Source organism: Eutrigla gurnardus, assembly GCF_963514095.1.
Source record: "Eutrigla gurnardus genome assembly, chromosome: 9".
NCBI classification, from domain to species: Eukaryota; Metazoa; Chordata; class Actinopteri; order Perciformes; family Triglidae; genus Eutrigla; species Eutrigla gurnardus.
In genome coordinates, this window is record NC_139923.1 from 24,148,316 (window position 1) to 24,174,178 (window position 25,863).

A 25,863-nucleotide genomic window follows, 5' to 3' on the forward strand; every position below is an offset into this window, starting at 1 on the left:
TTCGAGGGGAGACGCCCACCGATGTATGAACATAAGGACCCACCGCGGACGCACCCGTCAAACGGGCTCGAAGGAGGCACAGCAGCTTAAACCAGGACCCAGAAGAAGGTCCGAATCACGCGCGACGATGGGGAGTACGATGGGACCGGTTCTGCACTGGCTCCGCGATGTGGCGGCTGTGACTCTCCTCAAAGCCCGGCGGACATTGTTGCAGGCTGCCATCCTGATTTGTGTCCTCTTCCTGCTACTTTGGGTGGCCGTCTTTCTCTATGGAAGCTTTTATTACTCCTACATGCCCACGGTGAGCTTTTCCACCCCCGTGCACTTCTACTACACCTCTGATTGTGATGCCTCCGAGTCATCACTTTGCTCCTTCCCCACGGCCAACATCTCCTTCATGAAGAATGACAGGGACCAAGTGATGGCTTACGGTCAGCCTTATCGGGTGTCTTTGGAGCTGGAGATGCCAGAGTCTCCGGTGAATGAAAATCTGGGTATGTTCATGGTCAAGATGTCGTGTTACACCAAGGGTGGGAAGACTGTCTCAACAGTGGGGCGATCCACCATGCTGCATTACCGCTCCAGCCTCCTGCAGAGCCTGGGTACTTTGCTGTTCTCTCCATTGTTTCTGACTGGGATGGCCGAACAGAAGCAGCTTATAGACGTCGAGCTCTTCGCAGACTACAAGACGAACGCCTATCAACCCTCTGTCGGTGCAGTCATCGAGATCCAGTCCAAACGAGTGCAGATCTACTCGTCTCAACTCCGAATCCATGCTTACTTCACTGGCATACGATACGTCCTGTACAACTTCCCCCTGACATCCGCGGTGTTCGGTGTGGCCACCAACTTTGCCTTCCTCAGTGCCATCGTGCTCTTCAGCTACCTGCAGTTTGTTTGGGGCGGGATCTGGCCCCCAGAGCAAGTCAGAATCAGGGTCATGATGGGGGACAACACCCGCATCCAGCAGAGGAGAGAGGAGGCTCGCAAGCGCATGGAGAAGGAAAGCTCCCAAAAGGAACCCCCTCAAGTGATCGGAGCCGTGAATGAGGGATCTGATTTCCAGGGAAATGACACGGTGGAAGAGCCGTCGTCGGAGAATCCCTCAGAAGCTTCTGGGGCTGATGTGCCTGACACCACGGAGAAAGAGTCGTCTGACTCTAAGGAACCCGAGGAGAAAGACGGCTCCGACGTGCTGGATGGATCCCAGCTTCCTCCGCCTGAGACAGCACTCCGGCAGAGACCTGGCCCGTGGATGAGCCTGTGAACCACGCCACTGCACACAATACAAGCACCTGTAGTACATGCTCCATGTCAGAATTGACTGTCATACCTCTGTCTGTTTAGGCACTGGCGCATATAGCTCTGTTGTTTTGTCTTATGTTGAGAACACTTTACCTCATTGTAACTTTCATTTCTTTCTGTTTGTTGTCTACAGCGCTTCTATAGTCTTGTATGTTTTGCGATCTTTAGTTTAGATGATGCTCTTAGCAGGCAATAATAAATTCCAGCTCTGGCTTGCCAGAGGAATTTAGCGTTACCTTCCTGCAACAACATTTTAACACACTTGTTTAAAGTCAGTCCCATGTTTTACTGTTTCAAATCCGGTGGGGTGGCATGTTCTCACATCACAGCCAGCCCATGTTAGCTGGATGCAAGAAGTGACCCCTTCATGACCAGTACAAGGCGTGAATAATTTTTTTAATGTAGCTGCTACTTCAAAATGAAGTCGTTTTTTTGGGGATTCCGAGAAAGTTTCACACACTATTTATGGTCAATTTAAAAACAAACCTCGTGATGCTTTTTCACAGAGGCTCTCTCAGAGCAATTCGATTTGGAAAATGTGCCCAAAAAAGTGTCTTTGATTTTAAATTGCCTGTAACAATGCGTGTCCAGCCTGAGGCACACAAGGAATGTGTTGCATGTATCCTACATTTTCATGTAACATATAGAGGCATTCTGTCTCCCTTTAAATGGGTGATTTAACAGTCATGGTTTATTAGTCAGAGCAATGCTTTTACAAAAATGGTTCATTCCATCATTGCCATTATTTCGTTTTCAGTGTCTGTTACAGTGCAGTTTAAACTCTGCAATTTAATAATGGGAATTAAGTTTTATTGTGTTTTCATAACAACAAAGCACCACGGTATTTAAGAGGGGTCTTTTATGTTATATATGTCTGTTAATTAAACATGTTTGTATTTAACATTAAGGAACAGTATAAGAAGGAAAAGTAAAGTTACTGTTTTAAAATATTGGTTTATAGAGCTAATAAAGTGAAGGTGATGCAGGAATTGTTGGAATATAGCTTGGCCTCCATGTGTTTAACTTACACTTCCTGGGTGCTTAGGGTTTAAGCAAGTTTAGTTGTGTTAACATAGGGTTCGGTACCAAAGAGAGAGTCAAATATGATGCACCCTTAATCTGTCGTCTTGTATTCTGTCTTGGGAATATCCTTGCAAATGTCCCGCTTTATGAATAAGTGTTATTTATGTGTTGAACAAAGCAAATAAACATACAGCTAAGCACTGAATTGCCTGAATTTGTTCCATTTTGTGTATGAGATTTGGCAAAACCAAATACGAGAACTTAAATGTCAAAGTCTTCGGCACAGAGAAGAAGTATAATATCTGTCAATATGTGGAAATTTGTCATGGTGGAATTAGCATTTATTTAATTGTTTTACTCATAATATATTTTATATTGATAGAATATAGATCACGAATAAAATCAGAAAGCATTCTGAAATTACTCTCCTGAAATGAAATGATCATATGAAATCAATATTATATGATTTCCATTAGGCGGTACATGGCGTCCTGTCCAGGGTGTACCCTGCCTTCGCCCAATGATAGCTGGGATCGGCTCCAGCCCCCCCCCCCCGTGACCCTGAATACAGGATAAGCGGTAGAAAATGGATGGATGGATGGATGATTTCCATTATTACACCTGCTTGTGGTATTAAATTGAACCGTTTATACAAAACTTCACCTCAAAATGTTGGAAATACGAGAAGATATTGAACAGATTTGTGTTTCTAAAAACACTTACACTTTAGATAAAGTCATTGTTTTTACATACAAGAATGTGTTGCACCTTTTGTATAATCTTTTTAGATGATTCTGATAAAATATGTTTAAAAATCTGGATTTTTTGGGGGGGAGAAACCTCATCAAAGAATGAAATCATGAGAATAAATGAATGGTGATATTAAATGCTTGAATACACAGTGAAAAGAACAGCACCAAAACAACGTTTGCAGTGCTTCGCTGCAGACAGCTTCTCGTAACACCACGAGTGACTACTGTGAAACGCACAGTTAGTGATGTTTTGGATTTAGGTGTTTTGGGGGAAGTTTAATAAGTAAGAAGTTCATCTCACACTGCAGCATTTGAAGGGTAAAGAGAATCATGTCTTAATATGTTCACAGAATCTCCGGGAGTTACATAATTACACAATAAAGTTGTTGTTTTCACAAGGGGCCAAAATTTAAGCTAAAACAGTAGTTCAGTGTGTTCATTCGGAGTAAAATCATCACATGTCCAGTAAAAGGGCATCCATTCCAATAATTTGCCCCTGCGCTTGACTTAAAAACATTCAAAACACCTCAAATGGTGCATTGTGGAATCTTGTTTGCAGTTTCCTGGTATGCTGAGGAACTGGAAAACTCATTTATGATTGGTTTCTATTACAAAACCGTAGGCGATGATATTAAGGACCATTAGCAGCCTCTATTCAAAGCCACAGCCCCAATCTATCAGATGAATTATGCATTGGTCTAGATAAGTAGTGCACTAATTGACTTAAACCATCCATCATCTGTATTAAAAACCTGACTGTATTTAGCCTCAGCAGGCACAGATATGATCTCAGACTCATCTCAAACAAGAATCTGTGTAATGGATCCTTTTCTTTTTCTCAATGCCTGCCATACTGACGGGCTGCACAGTTGATTTAATAGAAAAGTGTTTTCCAAGTAGCTTTCATCCCACAAATGTCATACAACTGTAAAATTATGGGGAAAAAATCCCAAGACAGTCTTCTAACATAACATAAAATAGTTACAATACATTTTGACAACAGAAATTCTGATGTGGGTGAAGATTAATAGCAATTTATGATGTCGATGTTGTGGCGGCTAATCATTCAAAGGCATATACGAGCTTTACTAATTCAAATACAAGACTAACATTTCATTCTGTGTAAGTAACAAACATACTAAACTTTTTTTTTATTTTAGGATTCAAATTTCTCCTTTTGCACAACTTGTGTCACATGTTTTTACCATATATGGACCAAATGCCATCAGCCTGAACACGCCACTCAGCGTCAAGTGTCCCACTTGAACGTCATCCTGCGCTGCCGAGCCTCGCCACAGCTGAAGGCCGCTTTGTTCCTTGACCCTAAATGTTGTGCTCTCCCTCAGTGACCTCCGTGACCTCTGCTGGAGTCTCTGCTGTCTCAGTCCCTACTTTTGACCCGTTGTCTTCCTGCTCCTCATCTGCGTTGTCCGCCCAGCGCCCGACTCTTCTGACTCCTTCGCCCACTACGGGGGCATTAACGCAGGGGTTATGGTCGTAGATGACAAGTTTCAACCCCTGCAAGTGAGACAGGCCTGGGAAGAAGCGTATTTTGTTCCGATCCACATCAATGACCGCTAGAAAGTGCATTTCCAGCAACACTGGTGGGAACGCTGCCAGCTGGTTCCCAGCAAGCCAGATACTTCGTAGCTCTTCCAGCCCTCTGAGCTCTGTTGGTAAACTCTGGATCTGGTTATAACCAAGGTGCAGGGTCTTGAGATTGGGGAGTTCGCAAACTACCTCTGGGAAAGCGGCGAAGCAATTCGTTTCTAGCCACAGAGTATTAAGTTCCCTGAGCTCTCTGAGCTCTCTGGGGAGGCTGTCGAGCCTGTTGTTACCCAGGTAAAGGATGTTGAGCTGGGGCAACCTGCAAACAGCTGCAGGGAGCTCTTCAAAGCAGTTGAAGTCGAGAGCCAGGAGCTGCAGCTTCTTCAGACCCTGCAGTTCAGCCGGTAAGCTGCTGAGGTTGTTGTCACTCAGGTAGAGTTTCACCAGCTCGTTGAAGGCACAGGCGACTACAGGCAGCCGACGCAACTGCCGGCTGCTCAGGTCCACGATCCGATCAAGTGGCATCTCCTTCAGGTCGCCTACGAGGAAGCGTTGACAGCGCTCTGAGGGAATGAAGGCAATGACGCCCCGCATGGCGTTGCCCATCTTGCCCGGTTCTCCTGATACACCGCCGGTCCTCCACATCAATTTAGTGCCAGACACGGGTTGAACTGGAAGAGGCTGTTGCCGTCTTCAAGTACATTTCATTTCATCCCATTAATACTCCTCCACCGCCCGTCCGGAGTTATTGATCTTGAGAAAAACAAAAAAACAAATTTGAAACCACGTAATACATCTTGCTAATGCTGCATCAGAATATGAAGCTACAGCAGCAGTGATATGATTGTGATGCTGAATCACACCTAATGAAAATAAGCATTGTCGACAACAAAACAAAAAGTGTAAAGATGATCGGAATGAGAATCGAAAAGCACCTACTTTCCAATGCTGCTGATGTCCATGACGCTCAGCATCTCCGACTGTAAGCCATTTGTTTATCCAACTTAATGGGCTGAAAACGTGTTGTATTCCCTGGCTGGATATTCCCTTGTGCAGTCCTCACTCTATCTCTCACTGGTTATGTGCTTCTCCCCTGACTTTCATGGCAGTAGCAACCTCTAGCTACTCTCTCCTCCCCATTTGTGCCTAATGACTTTCCCTCTTCTTCTCCGAGATGACAGAGGTGGGAGAGAGAGAGACAGGGAGGGGCAGGGTGCAAAGCCTCAGAAGTGCATTGTGATGAAAGAGCAACAAAGGTCATACACACCCTGTTTTAATAGGCCCAGGCGCAGTTCTGGGTCTGTGCCACCGGGCCAGTCAAGTGGTCCTGTGCTGTGGAATAATCTCAAGAATTTGCTAGCCTTCACGGAGAGACCAAAGATGGAGTTTGATTGTGTTTTTTTTTTTTGCACAGACTTAGATTGTAGTAAATCAAAAGGTTGCAGATAGGAAAAAGAAAGGGTGTACTGAAGTTATGTGGAGGGTGTGCAATTTGCATTTGAACTGCTTGAACATCAACTCTGTCAATCATTGTGGAGTCAAGACTTGTGTGCAATAACTAAAAAAAAACAACCTCCAAAATGCAGGCACTCATGAGTTTTTGGAATTTCATTTGCTATTCATCTTTCATGGGGGAAATACTCATGAACTGTCTGAGATGTGATTTACCCGCACTATCTTGCATGCCTTAATTAGGGCTAGTTTCCAACTCGATAAAACTGTGAAGGAATTTCATATTCCTTATCGGAGGGGATAATGGTTGTCTGTTTTCACTCACTGGCAGACTGTTTTTAGCACGTGTCCTTCACCTTATCCACTTGCCCGGGGGCCTCAAACAGGCAACGGCGGGCCAACATCTCAGACTGAAGAATACAGAAATAATTCACCCTTTTCATTGCGGACATTTTGATATTATCATAGCAGGAAAAGCGCTGTAATTAATTGTCCTATTATGAGATTACTGGAGCACTTAATGTAATAATGTCATCATTAATGTCATCTTTGACCTGAGTCAAACTTTCTGCTGTAAAAGGTCAACAAAGACTCCTTATTTCTAGACAAAAAAAAACAAAAAACGTTGATGTTTCAATAACAATAGCTACACCTATAGTTTGCTAATTACAGTAGCCTATTAGTTGGCTCTAAAATACAACCATAAAGCTAACATGTGGAGATCAACTCCATCCAAATATGGTAATTTAAGGACATGTATATCATTAACTCACAATTTGATTCTCCTGCAAATTAACACCCCAGGGGGAACCTGGATATATATAGTGAACCTGGGAGTTCTGGGGCCCTATTTGCCTGGTTGGTAAATCCCATGCAAAAACACGACCTTGATGCCAATCCTGAGGGCCTGAGTTCAATCTGAATATCCTGACATTATTATTAATCATTAAAAGAGGCCTCCTCTGAAGCCCAGCAGCACCGTGTTCTCATGTGAATGCAAGTACACGTTATGATCAGAGGAGGGAGGCAGAGGCTTTACTGCGATGTCCTTATTCATATTCGCATCTAAATGTACATCATTCCCACCCCCGGGTTTTTTTACTCTGTTCTTTGGTGACGGTTTGCTCGCGGGACCGACGGACTTTCTGTTTCTGACATTGTTAAGTTTTGTGTACGGAAGTGGTCGGCAGGTTGTAAGGTCAGAGGGTAAAGGCTATCCCTCTTTCGATTGAGAATACACACAGCCATCTTGGATCTAACGTAGAGAAGGGAAATTGATGCGGTGAGGATATTTTACTTATTTTTTAATCGTATTTAATCAATTCGGTTCACATTTAAGCATTCGGCGCGGGTGATTTATGTCTCCGTTTCGCTCTCCTTTCGATACGGAGCGTAATTTTAGCCTTTAGCTCCAGCAGTTTGTCGCTGCTGCTCCGGGAGCTCCTGCTGCTGCTGCCTGCAAACGGAGCGATAAGTGAGCCGAGAAAACGGACAGCTGACTGCGGATATATGGAGGCAGAGAGGGCCCAAATTACTGCTTTATACTGACTGCTGGTTGGTAGCTAAGTCGAGGTGTTTTTTTACGAGTCGAAAGGTGTATTTATGTTTTGGTACGCAACTCCTTGTTCCGGGAGTCCACTTGTGAACTTAACGTTAAGCTAGCTAAGCTAGCACAAACCGATTGTGAGCAGTTAGCCTGCTAGCGTTAGCTAACTACACTAGTGTCGGCTAACTAGCATATTAGCATCGCTGCTGTTAATTTTCCCAATTGTGTCAAACTCGGTGACTATTCAGTATTAAAGGCACGCTAATGCCCACCAGTTTACCGGGGAGAAACGTAACGGTTAGTTATGCTTCCACCTCAAATATGTAACTCAGGTTATAGATTATGAATTGTTTATTTGATTATAGAAGTTCAACATGTTTTTCCATTGTGCGTGTGCATCGTTACAATATGTGTGCACACACACACACACACACACACACACACACACACACACACACACACACTGTTGAGAACTTTATTTTAAAACCCCAAGAGGTCAAATGTCACTGTGATTTACTATGAAAGGAGATGATGCAGCCACACTTTAATTTGATTTAAAGTCCTAGTAAATCACGTCCTGTATAAAAAGCTGATTTAATATAAGGGTTGTGTGGTGTCAGTGAAGTGCTGGAACAACCTGATCCAGAATTTTATGCAATGCTGCCAATTATATTGTAAAAAAAAAAGTGGTTGTACATCATTGAAATAACTCAAGGTGAAACATAAAGACTAATGGAGATATATTCAACTATAGGTTTTGAAGGAAATCGGTTTATTTATATTGGGAATGTGAACTTTGCGGTAACATTTTAGTCGTGTTTGTCCAGTTGCTCACCTGTTGTCAGACTTCTTTGCCTTGCACATCTTTAACAACGACTCTGCTCTCTCTTCAGGTGACAAAAGGCATGTTTGGTGCTAGAAAGAAATTTGTAGAGTTCGTCGAGGTGGTCGATAATGACTTCACCGATGACAGCATGTACTACAGCCAGCCGTCGATGTTTCCACATCGGTCGGACAAAGATGTGAGTTTTGTCAACATTTTCTACGCACTTCTGTTCATTTCTTGAGTGAATACCAGAGGAAGTATTTTCTAGTTATCTTACTCTTTCTAGTCCTCAAATGTTTTCCTTCAGATGCTGTCCTCTCCCTCGCCGTCATCGGGTCAGCTGTCGCAGCTTGGTGCAAGTTTGTACGGTCCACAAAGTAAGTGTTTTATTTTATTTTTCTACTGTCACGTAGCAGGTTTCTCATATGTAACCTGTTTGGAGTAAAATGAAATCCTGTGTTTTAATAGTGTGGGCATGAGTGCAGATTAGATAACGGGTATTAATGGGGAAACTTCTCTGGGCTGTCTGACAATATTCGTTTTGCTCACGCTTTCTGCAGGTGCCCTCGGCTTCTCGGTAAGGGGCATGGGGAACAGTACGCCTCAGTTAAATCGAAATTTAACACAAGGCACGCAGCTACCAAGTCATATCACCCCGACGACAGGGGTCCCCACCATGTCCCTCCATACTCCTCCTTCACCAAGCAGGTATGTATGGAGGCAGACTCCGTTTGGCGCGTACTTGTGTGGTTTATAACAATAAATAATACCTAGAAATAGAAATAACACTTGCTGCTTGACTAAGTCGGACTGATGTTTTAACAGGGGGACGTTGCCGATGAACACAAGAAACATGTTGAACCACTCTCAGGTCGGTCAAGGTATTGGGATGAGCGGCAGGACCAATAGTATGGGCAGCTCGGGGCTGGGCAGCCCCAACCGCAGCTCGCCCAGTATCATCTGTATGCCCAAACAGCAGCCAGCACGCCAGCCCTTCACCATAAACAGGTAGACAGATTCTGCATAACTCTCTCATCCCTCTAGAGAGCTGCTCTTTCTGATATAGATGTTTTTTAATTTGAAAGAATGTGGATGTTTTGAAGCTGACCTCTTCTTTTGTTTTGCTTTACTTTTATCAATGCAGCATGTCGGGGTTTGGTATGAACCGCAATCAAGCTTTTGGGATGAACAACTCGTTATCAAGCAACATCTTCAACGGCACAGGTTAGTGTGTTTTAGTCAGGTGGGTATACCAAGGGCTCATTAGTTTGGGTTTTTATTTTAAAAAAACACACGCACACAAATCTATTTTGACAGGAAACACAGTGAGGATTACATTTCATAAATACACCTTACTGCACAATAACAGAGCTGTTGTCATGACAAGACATGTTCACTGTAAAATGCAGTGAACGATGTCTTCTTGAAGCAGGAGGGACAACCACTTTTAGAAATAGACAGCAAAAGGTCAGAGTAAAAATTTGTGAAAGAAAAATGTTAAGGCGACAACATTGTAACGATTTATCTTTGACTACTGAAACAGGAGAGTTACTACAATACAAATTAGCTGTTAGTAAGTTAAATTAATTACCTTCCTGTTACTGCAGATGGGAGTGAAAATGTAACGGGACTGGATCTGTCAGACTTCCCTGCGTTAGCAGACAGGAGTCGGAGAGAAGGGACCGGAAACCCAACACCGGTGCTCAACCCACTCACCGGACGGGCTCCTTATGGTAGGCCATTAGGCAGGAGAAAGTGTCATTAAGCTATAAGAAGTAGGTTTCCCTCAGTGAGGAAATTAATATTAGCTTCCTGATTGGGTTCATAATCGCAGCCACAGCTTTCTTTTAATGCACATCTAAGTCCACAGAAACAAGAATAGCGTCTGATACCGTTTTATTGTGATTTACCACTCATAACGCCTTGGGGGAATTATAATCTCTGCTTCACTGTGTTCATCATCATCAAGTTGGCATGGTGACGAAGCCATCCACTGAACAGACACAGGATTTCTCCATCCATAACGAGGACTTCCCTGCACTGCCTGGCCCAAACTACAAGGACCCCACGTTGAACAACGATGACAGCAAAACGGTAAGTGTGAGCCACTGAGATCTCTACAACACAATCTGGCAAAACGTCAGTTTTTTTCTGTCAAAGATGATTATTTATATTAATTCACATGTTTTATTTTTATGTTTAAAACGGGCTTTCTGTTTTCTTTTAGAACTTGAACTCCACAAGCAAGAGCACATCAAATGCAGATGGGCCAAAGTTCCCCGGAGACAAGACGACCTCAGCACAGAACAACAACCAGAAGAAAGGGATCCAGGTGTTGCCCGACGGTGAGACTTCTCAGCCAATCGTATCGCTCCAATTCCACTGAGACATCCCTTCTTTATCGCACAACTTGGGTGAGGCAGTCAGCTCTCTACCCTGCATTTGGGGTTAGATAATTATGGGATAGGCTGCAGTGAGGAAACCAAAAGAATACGTTCTGTATGATACAGACCATCATCATCATCTTTCCATTAGACTGTCTGTGAACACCAGTTGTTAATAAATAATTGGCTTGGTTTGCTCTCCAATGCGTGCACAAAGTGTGGGTTAATAATGTGGAGGTAATGTATTGACAGTAAGTATTGACTGTAGTTCACAGCCCAGTTTCAGCGGCTTATTGAACTCTGAATTATCCCGCCGCCGCAGGTCGGGTGACGAACATTCCCTCAGGAATGGTGACAGACCAATTCGGCATGATTGGCCTGCTGACGTTTATCCGGGCAGCAGAGACCGATCCGGGGATGGTCCATCTGGCGCTAGGAAGTGACCTCACAACACTGGGACTCAACTTAAACTCACCAGAGTAAGACGGCTGTTCTACCCTGAATAGTGTCTTAGTGTCTAGCAAATGTTATGTTTTGCGGTTCATAGTGGCAAGAACTCATTGCAACTTTTTCCCTGACAGAAACTTGTACCCCAAGTTCGCCTCTCCTTGGGCCTCATCACCATGTCGACCTCAAGACATTGGTAAGACATTCACGTGAATTATGTGGAGGAGGTTGACTTTTTTTATCTCTGTAATTATCTTAATTTAGTGATCCTGAATAGCCTTCAAGTTTTGGCATTCAGAGCGCCAGACATTTTTATGATGACAGACAGGTTGTAAGGAATCATGTGAAACCTCCTCATCTAATCGGGCACTTCCCTGGCAGGGCGGTGTGATCAGATGTGTGTATAAATATCAAAATAATACCAGCAATCAGCAATTATTATCTACTGAAATCAAGGTTGAAAGCATGAGCACTCATGTTGCACTCTGCTGCTGCTTTATTTGCCTGTAAATATAGACCAAAGGGGAGATGAGGGGTGAGCTTAAATAAATAAATAAGGTTAATCTGTTATTTCTATTAACAGTAACTAAAAGTATGATTTGTAAGTATGCTGGCAGACAATTCCAAGAGGGCACGTTTTGAATACACAATAAGAGCTGATCTCTAAAAACATTCACAGTTTTGGTGCTGCGAAAAAAACAACATGAATCTTCACACACCTCAAATTTGAGAAAAGTCTTCTAACAATTAAGATGACGTGTTTAAGTCACTCTTAATCGTTTCCTTGCCTTTTCAGACTTCCACGTTCCGTCTGAATACTTGACAAATATCCACATAAGGGACAAGGTAATTACGAGCTTCAGAACAGTGCAACAATAGGTAATTGCAGTCCTCGGATGGTGCAAAACTAATTCTCCTCATTCTTCACTGTCCTGCCTCCAGTTGGCTGCAATTAAACTGGCACGATATGGGGAGGACCTGTTGTTCTACCTGTACTACATGAATGGTGGAGACCTGCTACAGCTCCTGGCAGCAGTAGAGCTGTGAGTACTTCACCAAATGTTTACTGTCATTACTATTAAGTTCACACAGAGAAGCTTCCATCTACATTTAATCATATGTTTCTCTATCTGGACATTGTTGATAAAGCTCCATAGTCGTCGTATATATCCCTTCTTTTGAGTGAAACTTTGATTCATGTGGTTTTTGAGGTTCATATTCCTTGTTTACTCTCCAGCTTCAACCGGGACTGGCGGTACCACAAAGAGGAGCGGGTTTGGATAACAAGGGCGCCTGGCATGGAGCCTACACTGAAGACCAACACCTATGAGAGGGGCACCTACTACTTTTTTGATTGTCTTAACTGGAGGAAAGTAGCCAAGGTAGGATTTTGTTTTTTCTTTTTCTTTCCCGTTTCACCACCTGATGAAGTGGCATCATGTTTTAATGACCTTTGTTGTGGAGTAGAGCCTTTCCCATCATGTTAAAGTTGTGTTTGCGTCTTTTTAAGGAATTTCATCTGGAGTATGACAAGCTGGAAGAGAGGCCTCACGTGCCAACCACATTCAACTACAACCCAGCCCAGCAGGCCTTCTAAGGCCCGACCAGTCCGGAGGGCTGCAGCGGTTCCTGCACACAACACTGTTGAGGGGCGCTGTGGTTCACACAGCTTGGTTTTTATTCCTCGAGGATTTGACTATCTGACTGTGGGGGTCGTCACCACCATCAAAACTGCCCTGCCTTTCCAAAATTACATGCTGCCCAAAACACCAACACTTGTTCTGTTTTTATTCTTTAAGTTCCTCCTGTTTTTTTGTCTAGTTTTGAGCAGGGTCTGTGTTATGTTTACGTCTCTGAATCTGAAGCTTGTTTTCTTTTAGAAAGGAGGACTGACCTTGTGGCACAGGACAATGACAGAACAAGGTTTACGCCTCGCCAAGTGTTAAGAACAGGAAAAAAGGCGAGGACTGTTAACATCCTCAGATGCAAGCGAAAGGGTGAAAGAAATGCAATGTTTATTGTTGCACTATATTTAGTAATAAAAGAACACAAAATTTGTTTGTGATTTTTTTTTTATGTCAACACTCCCTGATATATTTTCCTTTTCCATTTTTTGTTTTGGGTTGGCGGGGGGGAGTTCATGCAACTTCTCCACAAGCATCCCTTTTCATCTCACCCTTTTCCTTTTTCCTTCTATTTACATTTATTCCAACCTCCTGTATTTGCTCCACCAAACTGTTTCCTGTCTCATATTCTCCCTCTGTCCGTGTCCGAGTTCTGTGCCAGTTGGACATGGACACAAATCTGGGAGACTACTTTGGTTTCCACAAATGTGGACAAATCCTCGCAGAGGCTAAATAGCTACATGACGTTGCTCCAGAGCCAACAAAACACTTTCCAGTCTTTGTTACAATTTTGTAAGAAATGTGTACATTTTTTGTTTCTTTGCATCACATAACTTAGTATATGTATGTACGAATGTGTATATATGATTGCTATATATATATATATGTGTGTATATATATATATATATATATATGACATATATTTTGGAAGTAATTTTGCCCTGCCTTTTACCTCGTTTTTATGAGGTGAGCATGGATCCAATATGTGGACGCAACAGGACATTTCTGGATCTGCTGGACAGGGTGTCACATGGCACTGCGGGCACTTACTGTACATCAAAATAATACAAAATTAAAATGTCATTTAAGGAAAGGCCTGATTCTCAGCCAAAACAAACAAAAAAAACGTAGAAAGGATAAACGGAGAGATCATCTGCCAAGTTTGGAGTCCAATGCAAAACAAGGGATGTATTACAATTCAAGCTGTTTGAACAGCAGTGAACAGCAGCATTTCATAGGAAACGGAAAAAATGACAAATTGAGGAGAAAAAAAACAGACCAATCTTGTATTTTCTGAAGTCAAAAGCTTCTTTTCTTTGTATTAAAGCAGAAAAGGCTTTCCTGAACCACTGCGTGCGTGTTGTTTATTGCTCGTTCTTAAAGTCAGGGATCCTTCATTAAGTTTCCTGGAGTCAGATTTAATTATAATGTACGGATTTGCTTGAGGTTAAACAAGCAGAACATGATTTGAAGATGTAATCTACTCAACTTTTAACAGTATATCAACTGAGTTTAAAGGCTTTCATCAAAAACACAATTTAGACACATTCAATTCTGTTGAAAGTGCAAGTTTTATTAGCCTTCAAAGAACTTAATCTTAAAGCAAGTCAATTCATGGAATGTCATTTTGACCAAACTATGGCCTCATTTTCACATGTACCACATGTTGATTGATACAAAATTGGGAAACTAAAATGTAATGATCTCCAGTGGAGGAAAAAAAAATGCTTTGTAATATGCTACACTCACAGATCAACAATCTCGTGTGTATAAGATGCATTATTTCCATATTAATTAGGTTATCGAATCCGGTATCCACAGTTTAGAAAGGCACATCCATACCATAACTCATACAATGTGTAAAATGGACAAAACAAAAAAACTAGCAGACAAATACAGCATCCGGACATTAAAAGATTATGCATTAAAAACATTCGAGTCCACAGTACTGTGCTATAATCTACAGAGGCATTAAGAACAGAGCTGCCATTAAAGGCCATGAACAATCACAATTTAGCAGGTTGAACACAAACAAAGATGTAGCAACAAAACGTATTCTAAATCAGACATGGATTGAATTCATCTCTCATCAGCAGAGGACAAACGTATAGCTGAGACTTCCACTGTAGAAAAATAATCCAGTCCGTCCACACTGGATGTACAAATATTAAAAAGGCAGTGTGGCAAAGGAAAGCCGTCTCTTTTACCTTGCACTCGTTACACAACCGAAATCAAATTGCAGTCACTTGCATAAATGCTACAAACTCAAACTGGATGTATTGGATGTCGCAAACACTTCAAAGCTGTGGGGATGGTACATTGATTGATGGAACACTTCCTGCAGTAGCGCTTTAAGTACAAAGTCTTTCTGTCATAAAGATGATTGCTTTATTGTGGGACGTAGAGAGAAACAATATCCTTCAGTCGTCGTGTTGTTTCATCCAGTTTCCAGCCGTTCGTCCTTGAACTACACACAAACATTTCATTGCAGTCGGCAGCTTGAAATCTTCTCTTCACACTCACTCTTCTGGCCAGGTGCAGTCTCCCCGTCGACGTACAGTACTCAGGTCAACACTGACCAGCTGTTCTCACAGTGAGCATCACTTTGAGGCTGGTTCAGTGCAGGTTGTGACAGCTGAAGTACCTCCTGCTTTGGCACCTTCTTCTGGTGGAAAGAATGGCAAGTGAGTTATTTCTGAGATCTAAAAGGAGGATAAAGACCTACTGACCTCATCCTTCGTTAATCAGAGCACCATCTTTCTATGAAAAATCATCTACAAAAAGCCCGTAGAAGAGAATGGGTGTGACAAGGGGGCTCTGCATAATTAAAAAGACTCCATTAATCTTCCCAACGCTGCCAAACCTTTATCTTTCTTCTCCTGAGTCTCCTCGGCTGCAGTCTTGTCCGCTCTGAAGAAGATCCGGGCACTGCTTAATGAGAAGTGGAGCAGCTCAAACTCCTGAAATGAAAAGGGAGACAAAAGAGGCCGGTGAACGATTATTCTACATCGGGTCAGGATGAGGTGAAACGCACAGGTGCACCATGGAGTTGTAAAAACAACAGGAAGCTTGTTATTACAGTGTGTTCTTTGGATTTGACCTGCTTATTTAAACACGCAGCAGCAGCAGCGTCACACAGATCATGGAGGCAATGACCGTACATTAAAACCCACTAGATCGCTGCAGTCTACTTTGTAACATTCCCCCTGTTAGAGGGGGTTGAAAGGGGGTTGTTGTATTGATCTCTCTTTGACAATCCAACAGGGACTGTACCTGTAGGTAGACATTCAGCCTCTTCTGAGTGAGGTTCATAGTTTGCAGCAATTTTTCATCCTGGCTGGCAGACTGGACGCTCTGCTCCTTCACCACAGCGTTCATCTCCTTCTTGTACTTGTCTCTGACGGCCTGGAACCAGTGCAGAGAGTCAAACTCCAGATACTGGTCCAGCAGCTTCAGAATGTACGCAACACCTGCCAGAGCGAGAGACAGAGCGGTGATAGAGAGGAAGCAGAGAGGAAGTCAGTCAACAGCCAAAGAGCAGCACAAGTGTGCCATTTCTGCCTATAATAATCAACCTGACACACTGTTCCTTGAAGCCCACGCACCCATAGCAAAGCCATCGTCTGTGAAAGCAGCTCCAGTCTTGTTCTTCTTGTTGAGTTTCTCTTTGCAGCTGATGGAGTGCTCCACGAAATTCACCGTCTATGGGAGAGATTTGTTGTGCAATCAATTGCTGAAAGTGCTGAATAGGCTAGTGAAAAAACAGATAGTAGGACAGAAATGAAAGGTCTCGACACTCACCAGTGGGGGTACAATCATGTAGAAGTTCCTCAGGTGCATGTTCTTGGCACTGCGAAACTCCAGAGCAAACACGGCCACCAGCATCTTGAAGTACTCCGTCCCCTCGGCAGAGTTGCTGGTCAGATCTCCCAACACTGAATCCAGGACACTGAAAATGACAACATTTGAGAAGAACTGAGCAAACAAGTGCTGTTTCATTTACATGTTATGGCTGTGGTGCCCTCTGCAGGTGTAAAAAAGGAAGTACACTCAGTATAAATAGACATTATTTGACTGTAGACAACTGAAGCTCAACCGTTTGTGCTACAGAACTATTAAGCCAAAATTAAATTCTACATTTCTACAAAACCTACAGGTGAATTTGATCAACCTCAATCCCACATCCACCAAAACAAATAAAACTAATAATTACTACATTATCTTCAGCAAACACTGAAGTAAGAGCACACATGTGAAATTATAATAGATACTACTTTCAAATGCCCTACCTAGCAGCTTTCTCGGTCTCCTCCGACAGTCCCTCCTCCTTCACCAGCTCCTCGAAGTTGACTATGTCCTCCAGGTCGGGGACGAACCTTGAGATGACACAGCCATAATGTTTGGTTAAAATTAACACTATGTATTCAGTTAATCAGGCATTTCAGAGACGTTCTCGGGCAGATTCAGCCCTAGATCTTCACATTAACATTGCAAGGGAGCACAAATATGCACAAGCAGCACTCTAATAACTATTTTACCTGATAGCACTGCTGCAACAGTGGAGGCCTCCAGAACGGATCATACGCACGTAGCCCATGGCGTTGCCTGAAAGAAAACAGAAATTAAAATGTAAACCAACACAATTTTTACCCCAAGATTATATGCAAAGAACAGATCCACATGTATGTGTTTTTCCTCACCAATCTGGCTAATGAGCTGTCGGAACTGGTCCAGGTAGCTCTGTCCTTCAGGAGTAATGCCCAGCTTCCTGATGCCACGGTTAAACTTCTCTGCTCGCTCAAATGGATACTTCAACACAAATAAAACATGGATAACTATAGCTGAACAAGAGCTGCTGGCAGGGAGCCGTGCTATTGTCCCTGCTGACATGAAAACGCAGTATTTTTTGATCAGAACTGCTTCCGAGAACAGAAAATCTAGAAAAGCCTCTGAAATCCCCCTGAAAGTGTCTGAATTTCAGCTTCAAGCTCAACTGCTATTACAACCAGCTGAACAAACTAAACATTTTCTGAAAGGTTCTGTGGAAGTGAAGTTGATCATAAATCTTGAGTTGGTGTCTACTATATAAGTCTACTAACTCTGTCTTCTACACAAAGATTCAAACAGAGGATGTGTGTCTTTAATGGGAAACAGATGCCGTCTGGAGGGGCTTGTTTTGAAAGTATCCTTTGGCTTTTGCTAACTAATGACAATGACGTTCTCTGTTCCCTGAAAAACCACAAAGGTCAGCTTGCCAAACGGATGGACAGTGCGTTGCCAACTGTGCGTCTTTCTAGTGGTTTGAGGGAATTTCCCTGACAGTTCAACCCTGCAATATGAAATAAATGAATGAATTTAGATTTCTTACCTTCTGATCAGACTGGTCCTTAGTTTCTCTGAAGAAGCGGATGTCCTTGATGAGTCTGGACTTAATGTGTTCATCGTACATAAACTGACTGAAGATGTAAAACTTCTTCCGCAGGAACTGGTAGGTGAAATTCACCTGATGAAAGAGGAAAGGAGATGTGCAACAGGTGAGGCAAAAATCACTTTATACACCCAGATCTGAGAGGCATAAACCCAAACAGAGATGGTCACTGCCTTTGTTGTAAACTCACCGTGGTGTTCATAATGCCTGTGCCATGTGTCCGGATGGAGTTGGCGATGTGACGGATGTTGATGGTGTTCAAATGCTTGTTGTTACTGGCCTTCTCTATGAAGATCTATTGAAAAGTAAAAACATGTATAATGCACAGAAAATGGCTTGGTTAAAGATACGTTTAATAAATATGGAGGCGACATTTCTTACCTGGTTGTTGAGGTTATAAAGGTAGCGCGAGACAAAAACGTGAATGTTCCTCATGATCTCCAGAACATCCAAACCCTGAGGAGAACACACCGGGGATCCATTTTAATCAACCATTTATCACCTTCACTTCTTTCATTTACACCTCTACCTCCATCACGTGCACCATGTAACCACACAGACCTGCTCCAGGGTCTGGCTGGGCAGGTGTGCCTCGGTCATCATAAGGCCATAGCGCTGCGTGGCGAGGTTTCTCATCTCACTGTAGGTGGCCCAGTCATGCAGAGCGACGGTGGTTAGGTTGTAGAACGTTTTATCCAGGTAGTGGGTCACATAGGCTGCAAAAATAAAAAAATATTTGGTGTCAGCATTACACTTAGTTCTATGATACACAGTTTACTGGTGAGATATCGCACATATTCTACCATATTTGCCCTCTTCATTTGTCATTTTATTACAAAATCTTTACACTCGAATTTGCATTAGATTATTTCACATCAATGCAAATTATAAAAAAAATAATAATGGGATAATGGGAAGTAAAACTAAATAGGATTGATATAGTCTGTGTTTTCCCATCACCTTTGATAAGGATGAAGCGGTTGAAGAATCGGATGGGTTTGACGGAGAAGAAGTGAGCCAGGTCCTTCATGCCGACTTTGAAAGGGTTCCTGTCATCCAGCTTCAGATGGGTGTGAACAGAGAGACGCAGGTCCTTCTCAATCTCCTTACAAAGCTTGTCCAGTAAGTGCTAGAAACGTTAGAATGAGAACAAGAAGTACCAATGTTAAGGATTTGGAAAAAAATATTTGAATCAAATTATCCCAACACTTTCCTCCTCATTTCATCTGGCTACTTCATCTTCATCATACTCCACATGTGTTCTCACCTCGTTGAAGACATCCATGATCTCCTTGTCGTAGCTCTCCAGAAGCTGGTCACATGATTCCATGTGTTTGGCGTGCAACATGGAGGGCACGCTGTCCCTCAGTGCACTAAACATGTACTACTCCGGCCAATCACAGACGTCATCCGATAAGACGGAACGCAGGAGCAGCCAATCAGACACAAGCAGAAGAGAAACAGATCAAATGAAGCTATGAACAAATAAACAATTGTATAATGAAGATATTCAGTCTAGGTGTTTGGAAAGCAGTAAATCCAAACTTCAGCGATGTACGTTTGCCCTTAAAATGACATCTCAAAGAAACATCTCAAAGAAAGAGTGCGTGTTATCAGTCCAGTTGGCTTACGTGCATTCGGGCCGCGTCCACGGCGTTGTCGTACACATCATCTAGGTAGATAGGGAAAACAGCTCGGTGCCAGTAAAGGAAACTACAGTCACACTGCAGCTTGACCCTGAGGGGGGGAAAAGGAAAAACAGTCTTATGTCTAGAGACTCTTAAAGTAGGTCAAAGAAAAAACATCAAACTGCTTACATGAAAGGATTTGAGCCAAGAATTTTATACACAGTTCTGACGGTCCAACATTCACATCCATGTGTCGGAGTAAACATTTTTGTGTCAACATATAATTGATGCCAAAGTCATGCATGAGTATTTGAGATGAAAACACCCTCATGATTTGGTTATAGTCTGTTTAACGAGGAAGCTCTTTGCCAATCAGACTTCACAGCACAACAACTGTGTATTACATGAAATGTTAAAAGCTGTGTTTCCCCACAAACTCCACACAAAGTGGCAGCATCTCAACTTCTAGAAGTGTTTCTGCTGCCTGGAGGGTTAATCACTTTGCCAGCTCTTGGCAGATGGTGTCCTGCACCGACTAGAAATGTTTCACTCAAAAGAAGAAAAAGAAATCCCACCTCTCACTCAGCTCGCTGATCAGATCCAGCTTCTTCAACACGAGCTGCAGCGGAAGCAGCTCCTCGTCTTTGAAAGTTTTCTAAAATAAGAGATTTCAATGTCAAGCAAAGAATGAAGTGAATTAGGAGCAAACAGAAGTGTCTTCTGTGTATTCCACCGGCTTCTCCCGACGTACCAGCTGAGTGCCGACACACAGTGCCAGAGACACCACTAGGCGGCGCTCCTTCGTGCTCGGTCCACTCAGAGCATTTTCTGCCAGCACCAAAGACGACAGCACGTCCAGCCGCTGCTCGCTGTACTTCTTGTCAGAGATCACCCTTTTCTTCAGGGAATAAAAACACACAGCGGCATATTAAATGTAGACCCATATGTTTGAACATACTGAATACCAATAACGTTATTTGTGTGTTTGTATTGACCTTGGCGTTGCCGATGGCGTGGAGAGCCTGCGACTGCAGCTGCTGAGTGATGTGTGAAACGGAGTCAGCTACAACCATGGACCGCCTGTGAAATGTGTGCTCCACAGCCTGAGGGGAGAGACGCATCACGTGGCATTAGTGTTTTTACTCAAGCAAACAAACAGACAGACAATGCACTGGTGAAAAAAGCACACAGGAACGCACCTTGAGCAATTCAACCAGTCGACACAGAGCTTTGACAGAGGTCTTGGTCATGGGCCGCTGCATCGACATGTACATGTTCATCGTGGTTTTGATAATGGTGCCGATGCTGTATGCGTACAGGATGCCCTTTGAGAAAGAGGAACTGTTAGTAAAGACAGAAACCTGAATGTAAAAAGGCTTTCCGTTGTCCGTTTATCGTGAAATGCCTCTTAAGAAGCGTACTTGCATAACAAATACAGGTATTTTTTAGGATAATCAATGCGTTTACAATGGATTTAATGACGTATAATATAGAAAAAAGACAATGACGTGACATGATGATGGGCTGGTCTTTGTAATCCCACATCCTGTTCTGCTTGGTGCTACTGAGCCTTGTAAGGGGATAAAAACATCGGTCTTTACCTGCACAAATACAATACACCTGCTGTTCAGGTCATCTGCCAACTTGTCACTTTTATGCTCCGTGGACAAGATGGACTCCATCTTCATCATCCAGGAAGTTACAAACACGTAGTAGGACTGCACATCCCTGAAGAGAAGAGACAACAGAAACCATGAGATTCAGCAAACCTTCAAAAAGTGAGATTTAAACAAAACAAGCGTGACTGATCTTTGACCCCACTGACTTCGTGAGTGTCTGAGCTCTTTGTTGGAGGTACGTGTCTCTCTGCACTCTGATGGCCTGCAGACTCTTCTTATCCATCAGTTTAGCCGCAGCCGGGACCTTAGCGATGAGGAAAGTATCGGGAAACCAGATGATGTTTGCAGTCAGAGTGACAGCTGGAACCTGGAGGAAGAAGCAGACAGAAAAAAAAACATTATTGGGATGTTTCCACTGTCGCAAGATTAAAAAAAAGAAAGTGAAGATGAGTGAGGGCTGTCGCTACCTTTTTACAGATGTCAAGCAGAGCCTTGTAGAACTTTTTGTCAACACTCCTGAAGATGTGAAAGTGGAGGACAAAGAGACAACAGACGCAAGCATATTTATCCCTCTGGTCAATCTCTGAAGGTTCCCCTGAAAACAACAAGGACACGCCGACATAAATCACTTGAAGTTGCAGCAAAGAGCAAATAGTCTATCCTGAGAATAGAAACTGACCAATTTTGGACTCAACATTGGTGAATATTGTGCGAATGTTGAAGGCGAACTCCTCGGCAAAGGCACTGTTTTTGGCAACAGCAACTCCTTCCCGGGGATCATCGAATCTCTGCTCCACACAGGCCTGTCACACAGATGTCAACGTCAGGTTAATGGTGCTCAGATGACATGAATGCATTCACTCAAGTGAAAGAAATTCATGTTCGCACTTCACAGAAAATGAATTTTACAACATAAAGGGCCTGACAGAAATGACGTCACCTGCAGTATCATGCCATCCAGCATCTGCCCCTCAAGCTTGAGCAGGAGCTTCTCAAATGGTTTCAGCTTCTCTTCAGGAATGGAAAACTTCCCAGGGTTATGGTGCACAGACTTCAGTAACCTTCAAAAGGAGGATACAATTATATAAGACTGTATATATTAAAGCAAGAATGGTGAAATGCATCATAAATTTATATCTGGTTTAAAAGCGGCAGTGTGTAGGAGTGATTAGGTGTGATTCATTGCTGTGTGTGTGTGTGTGTTTACCTTTTATACATCTTCCAATGATCTTTTAGTGTGCTGTGATTTTCCATTATCTCATCGAGTGTGAGCAGAACCACCAATAACTCTCCGAGGTGTTCGTACACGATCTGCAAAAGGCAACACAAAACAATCAGGGTAAACAAATATTTTGATAGATGATGGAACGAGAAGACATCAATAAAACTAATCAAATATCAAAACCCACCTGGAAATGGACACCCGACGACTCAATGATTTTTGTGGCACCCCTGTGATATGAAATGCTTTTGTAAGTTTTGTCACACATTGCACCAGAGCCAAAAGTACTTAAACCAGAAATGCAGTCTGTACGTTGTTGTTTTGTTTTGCACAAAAGCTCTTTTGACAACATTCAGTCGAGCCAATTCAACAAGAACACAGTAGGTTTACTGTGTAGCAGTACTTGCTTCAGTCGACGGATCTTACTTGTTGCTGTTGTAGAGAGCCGCCAGCTGATGAACAATGTTGACAACCACTTCATAACATCTGGACACAAAACAGGACAGTTCCTACCAAAGGGCAAAAGAGAGAAACAATCACTGTTTTCATCGTTTCAAATTATAGGCAGTTTGTTGCGACAGAAAGTATTAATTTCCTACCTGAAGGAATGAGATAAATCTGCCCATTTGAATCTGGGACTCTCCTTCAACCACGCTGGTGTCAGACACTGTAGCACAAAAGCATGTCTTATTGTTTTTTATCAATTGATTAAGAATTACTTTGTACCACTAGGGGCAAATGTAGCTTTAAGTAAATAGTAACATCTGACATATTACCTCCCTCTCCATAGTACAATAAGCCATTGTAGAACTTGGTTTCCGCCTGCAAGAGAACATAAAATCAGGACGTATAATCAGATTTTCTTTCCAACAGCACAACACAAACAAGGGATACCAACATTGGACCTAGTAGTGATATGGAGCTTTTTTTCCCCTATGTGTGATCCCCGTTTTGTTTATCTCGTGCACAAGCGGCACCATACAGAACCCTGTCAATGTCACACTATTCCACCGATCGGCAAGTAGCATCAACACGCCAAGATGTGCAGCGATGCGTCAGCAAAGGCAGACGAGGACGACCGCAGGGTAGCAAGCATGGATGTAAACAATGACGCATTTAAAATACCTTATTAAAAAAAAGCTTTGCAAATGTTTTCTGGAGGGACATTTGTTGGACCCCAATGATCGACAGTGCACTGTTTTGACCTCATACCTCATACTTGAGCTTCTTCACTTCACTGCAGAGAGCAGCATAAACGGTGATGACTTTGTTCAGAACCTGCAACACAAAATAACAGTCATTATATAAAAAAAGGAAAAACTGCATACGATATGTGACTTCTGTTTGTCTTTACTTACCTTGTTGTCTGTTTTAATTAACTCCAATAAGGAAGACTGCTCGTACGGGAGAAGCTGAAAGAGAGTAGAACGTAGTGGGAAGGAAGTTGCACAAGTTGTTATATTGGGTAAAAATGTGAATCTTTTCTTTTCAGTTTTGTGTTTTTTTTTTACCTTCAGGGCGATGGGGTCCAGAGTGAAGTCCCACACATCTCCAATGGAGTCATCCAGAGCCTCCTCGATCCCCCTCAGCTGAGCGGTGTACTCCTCCAGAAACTTGCTGTAGTTCTTCAGTTGAACCTCTGTGTGTATTTCTGCAGGAGAGGGGGGTGGATTAAGGACACTTCAGCAGGGCTGATGACGTAAACACCACTGTTGTTAGTTAGCAGTTAACAGTACAGTAAAGAGTTGTACTCTCTTAATCAATAATAATGTCTCGTGTTATGGTCTCCATGTGGATTTTATAAGACATAAATAGACGATAAATCAACTTCCATACCCATTTCGTCATCTCAGGAAATAGGGGAAAACATTGCTTTAATTAAAAGGCATTTGGCGTGACAGTCTGCTAGTTATGTAGTTGTTTTCATAAGTAGCTCATACTGTCATTATTTCTCAAGTGTCGTCAGGCTGTCAAACTGATCAGCTGTAGCGCTGTGACTAATGGCGGTGATTAACGTTAGCTAACGCTTTATTTTGCGACTTTACCCTTTCACGTTACAACCGGACTGGGTACCACCGACGTTAAAAACAAGCAAATTGCGTGAAATACTGTTAAAAGGTGTCAATATTTGGCGAGCATTTGTTTGCAATTGACAGCAACAATATGTTCCGTGCCAGCAAATAGACGGTGCCCAGCGGCCAAGCGTCCTGCTAGCAGCGGAAGCTAGCGCTGGATGCTAACGTAGTTTAGCACGTAGTTACGTGTCGTACTTACTCTGTGAACCGTCGTCAAAACGGTCAAACTCCCAGTCAGGGGCGATGGTTTCTACCGCCATACTGCCGGCGTCGGTGACCCAAAAACACTGCTGTTATAGAGTGGGGCTACACTGTCCCATGATGGGTCTTATGATTTTTGTGAATGGCCGCTAGTGCTCATGGGAAATGGAGTTCAGACGATGTGACTAGGCTAGATAGATAGATAGATAGATAGATAGATAGATAGATAGATAGATAGATAGATAGATAGATAGATAGATAGATAGATTTCTGATGTGAAACAACAACAATCATGACAACTAGACCATAACATTGCATCAGCGTTGGACTGCACTTAACAAATAACTGTGAAGTATGTGTGTGAGTATCCTTCCGTCTGTGTTATATAACTGCCACCGCATTTGAATATGCATGTTCTAGACATGATTGTGGCAGTGAGGGAGTCATGTGGTGTGTGTGTGTGTGTGTGTGTGTGTGTGTGTGTGTGTGTGTGTGTGTGTGTGTGTGTGTGTAAGGGGGAGTAAGGGTAATGTCACACTGAAGAGTCTGCACACCATTCAGAGGACGATAGAATCCACAAGGAATAGTCACGGCTAGCCGTGGAGTGTCAGAATAGACAGATGCCTTCTTCTCCTATAGTTTTGCGTTAAAGGTAAGGCACTTTTTCCTGGTCTATATCACTATTGAACAAATGTGGCTCAGACTATCAAATTGAAATGTATACTTAAGTAACACATTGATCGTAGCAGTATCTGTGTGAGCAGAGATGCTGGAGAGAGGGA

General features: G+C 42.8%; 4 protein-coding genes across 7 annotated transcripts; 2 read left to right on the forward strand and 2 right to left on the reverse strand.

Annotated features, from left to right (window-relative positions):
* Positions 1-94: 94 nt before the first annotated feature.
* On the forward strand, positions 95-2,538 carry bscl2 (BSCL2 lipid droplet biogenesis associated, seipin). Its single transcript, XM_084018084.1, has one exon. It carries the CDS (start codon positions 128-130, stop codon positions 1,265-1,267), a length of 1,140 nt encoding a protein of 379 aa, XP_083874210.1. The 5' UTR covers positions 95-127; the 3' UTR covers positions 1,268-2,538.
* A 778-nt stretch (positions 2,539-3,316) lies between these two features.
* Positions 3,317-5,847, reverse strand: lrrc10 (leucine rich repeat containing 10). Its single transcript, XM_084018088.1, has 2 exons — positions 5,568-5,847; positions 3,317-5,381 (listed from the first exon to the last, which is right to left on the reverse strand). Exon 2 carries the CDS (start codon positions 5,271-5,273, stop codon positions 4,404-4,406), a length of 870 nt encoding a protein of 289 aa, XP_083874214.1. The 5' UTR covers positions 5,274-5,381; positions 5,568-5,847; the 3' UTR covers positions 3,317-4,403.
* A 1,391-nt stretch (positions 5,848-7,238) lies between these two features.
* On the forward strand, positions 7,239-13,341 carry cnot2 (CCR4-NOT transcription complex, subunit 2). Of its 3 annotated transcripts, none has more exons than XM_084018074.1 (15): positions 7,239-7,362; positions 8,520-8,648; positions 8,739-8,829; positions 9,013-9,160; positions 9,278-9,460; positions 9,597-9,676; positions 10,060-10,185; positions 10,422-10,546; positions 10,680-10,797; positions 11,159-11,315; positions 11,418-11,479; positions 12,080-12,129; positions 12,226-12,326; positions 12,521-12,665; positions 12,794-13,341. In XM_084018074.1, the coding sequence occupies exons 2-15, from the start codon at positions 8,532-8,534 to the stop codon at positions 12,878-12,880; spliced, it is 1,590 nt and encodes a 529-aa protein (XP_083874200.1). In that variant the 5' UTR covers positions 7,239-7,362; positions 8,520-8,531; the 3' UTR covers positions 12,881-13,341. The 3 variants fall into 3 exon arrangements, with proteins under 3 accessions (XP_083874200.1, XP_083874201.1, XP_083874202.1); XM_084018075.1 differs by having other exon boundaries at positions 8,760-8,829; XM_084018076.1 differs by lacking the exon at positions 10,060-10,185.
* Positions 13,342-14,192: 851 nt separating this feature from the next.
* washc4 (WASH complex subunit 4) lies at positions 14,193-25,220 on the reverse strand. Of its 2 annotated transcripts, none has more exons than XM_084018061.1 (33): positions 25,080-25,220; positions 24,317-24,456; positions 24,164-24,217; positions 24,018-24,083; positions 23,582-23,627; positions 23,405-23,472; positions 23,232-23,314; positions 22,993-23,035; positions 22,791-22,894; positions 22,524-22,644; positions 22,263-22,386; positions 22,051-22,178; positions 21,790-21,950; positions 21,566-21,692; positions 21,164-21,289; positions 20,960-21,067; positions 20,716-20,862; positions 20,540-20,619; positions 19,968-20,073; positions 19,604-19,720; positions 19,297-19,465; positions 18,898-19,052; positions 18,718-18,792; positions 18,527-18,631; positions 18,277-18,411; positions 17,609-17,717; positions 17,447-17,513; positions 17,198-17,284; positions 16,710-16,857; positions 16,514-16,610; positions 16,182-16,378; positions 15,772-15,868; positions 14,193-15,570 (listed from the first exon to the last, which is right to left on the reverse strand). In XM_084018061.1, the coding sequence occupies exons 1-33, from the start codon at positions 25,138-25,140 to the stop codon at positions 15,509-15,511; spliced, it is 3,513 nt and encodes a 1,170-aa protein (XP_083874187.1). In that variant the 5' UTR covers positions 25,141-25,220; the 3' UTR covers positions 14,193-15,508. The 2 variants fall into 2 exon arrangements, with proteins under 2 accessions (XP_083874187.1, XP_083874186.1); XM_084018060.1 differs by having other exon boundaries at positions 14,193-15,573.
* Positions 25,221-25,863: the final 643 nt, after the last annotated feature.

What these genes read in the sequence shown, in the direction of transcription:
- washc4 (XM_084018060.1), bottom strand. Translation starts at nt 25,140, where the DNA reads ATGGCGGTAGAAACCATCGCCCCTGACTGGGAGTTTGACCGTTTTGAC. An exon ending in CATTGGAAGATGTATAAAAG is followed by an intron (nt 22,645 to 22,790) that starts GTAAACACACAC and finishes CTCCTTTTGAAG; the next exon opens with GTTACTGAAGTCTGTGCACC. An exon ending in TGTTGCAGCAGTGCTATCAG is followed by an intron (nt 17,285 to 17,446) that starts GTAAAATAGTTA and finishes TGTCATCTCAAG; the next exon opens with GTTCGTCCCCGACCTGGAGG.
- lrrc10 (XM_084018088.1), bottom strand. Translation starts at nt 5,273, where the DNA reads ATGTGGAGGACCGGCGGTGTATCAGGAGAACCGGGCAAGATGGGCAAC.
- bscl2 (XM_084018084.1), top strand. Translation starts at nt 128, where the DNA reads ATGGGGAGTACGATGGGACCGGTTCTGCACTGGCTCCGCGATGTGGCG.
- cnot2 (XM_084018074.1), top strand. Translation starts at nt 8,532, where the DNA reads ATGTTTGGTGCTAGAAAGAAATTTGTAGAGTTCGTCGAGGTGGTCGAT. An exon ending in AAGTTTGTACGGTCCACAAA is followed by an intron (nt 8,830 to 9,012) that starts GTAAGTGTTTTA and finishes CGCTTTCTGCAG; the next exon opens with GTGCCCTCGGCTTCTCGGTA. An exon ending in GATCCAGGTGTTGCCCGACG is followed by an intron (nt 10,798 to 11,158) that starts GTGAGACTTCTC and finishes CCGCCGCCGCAG; the next exon opens with GTCGGGTGACGAACATTCCC.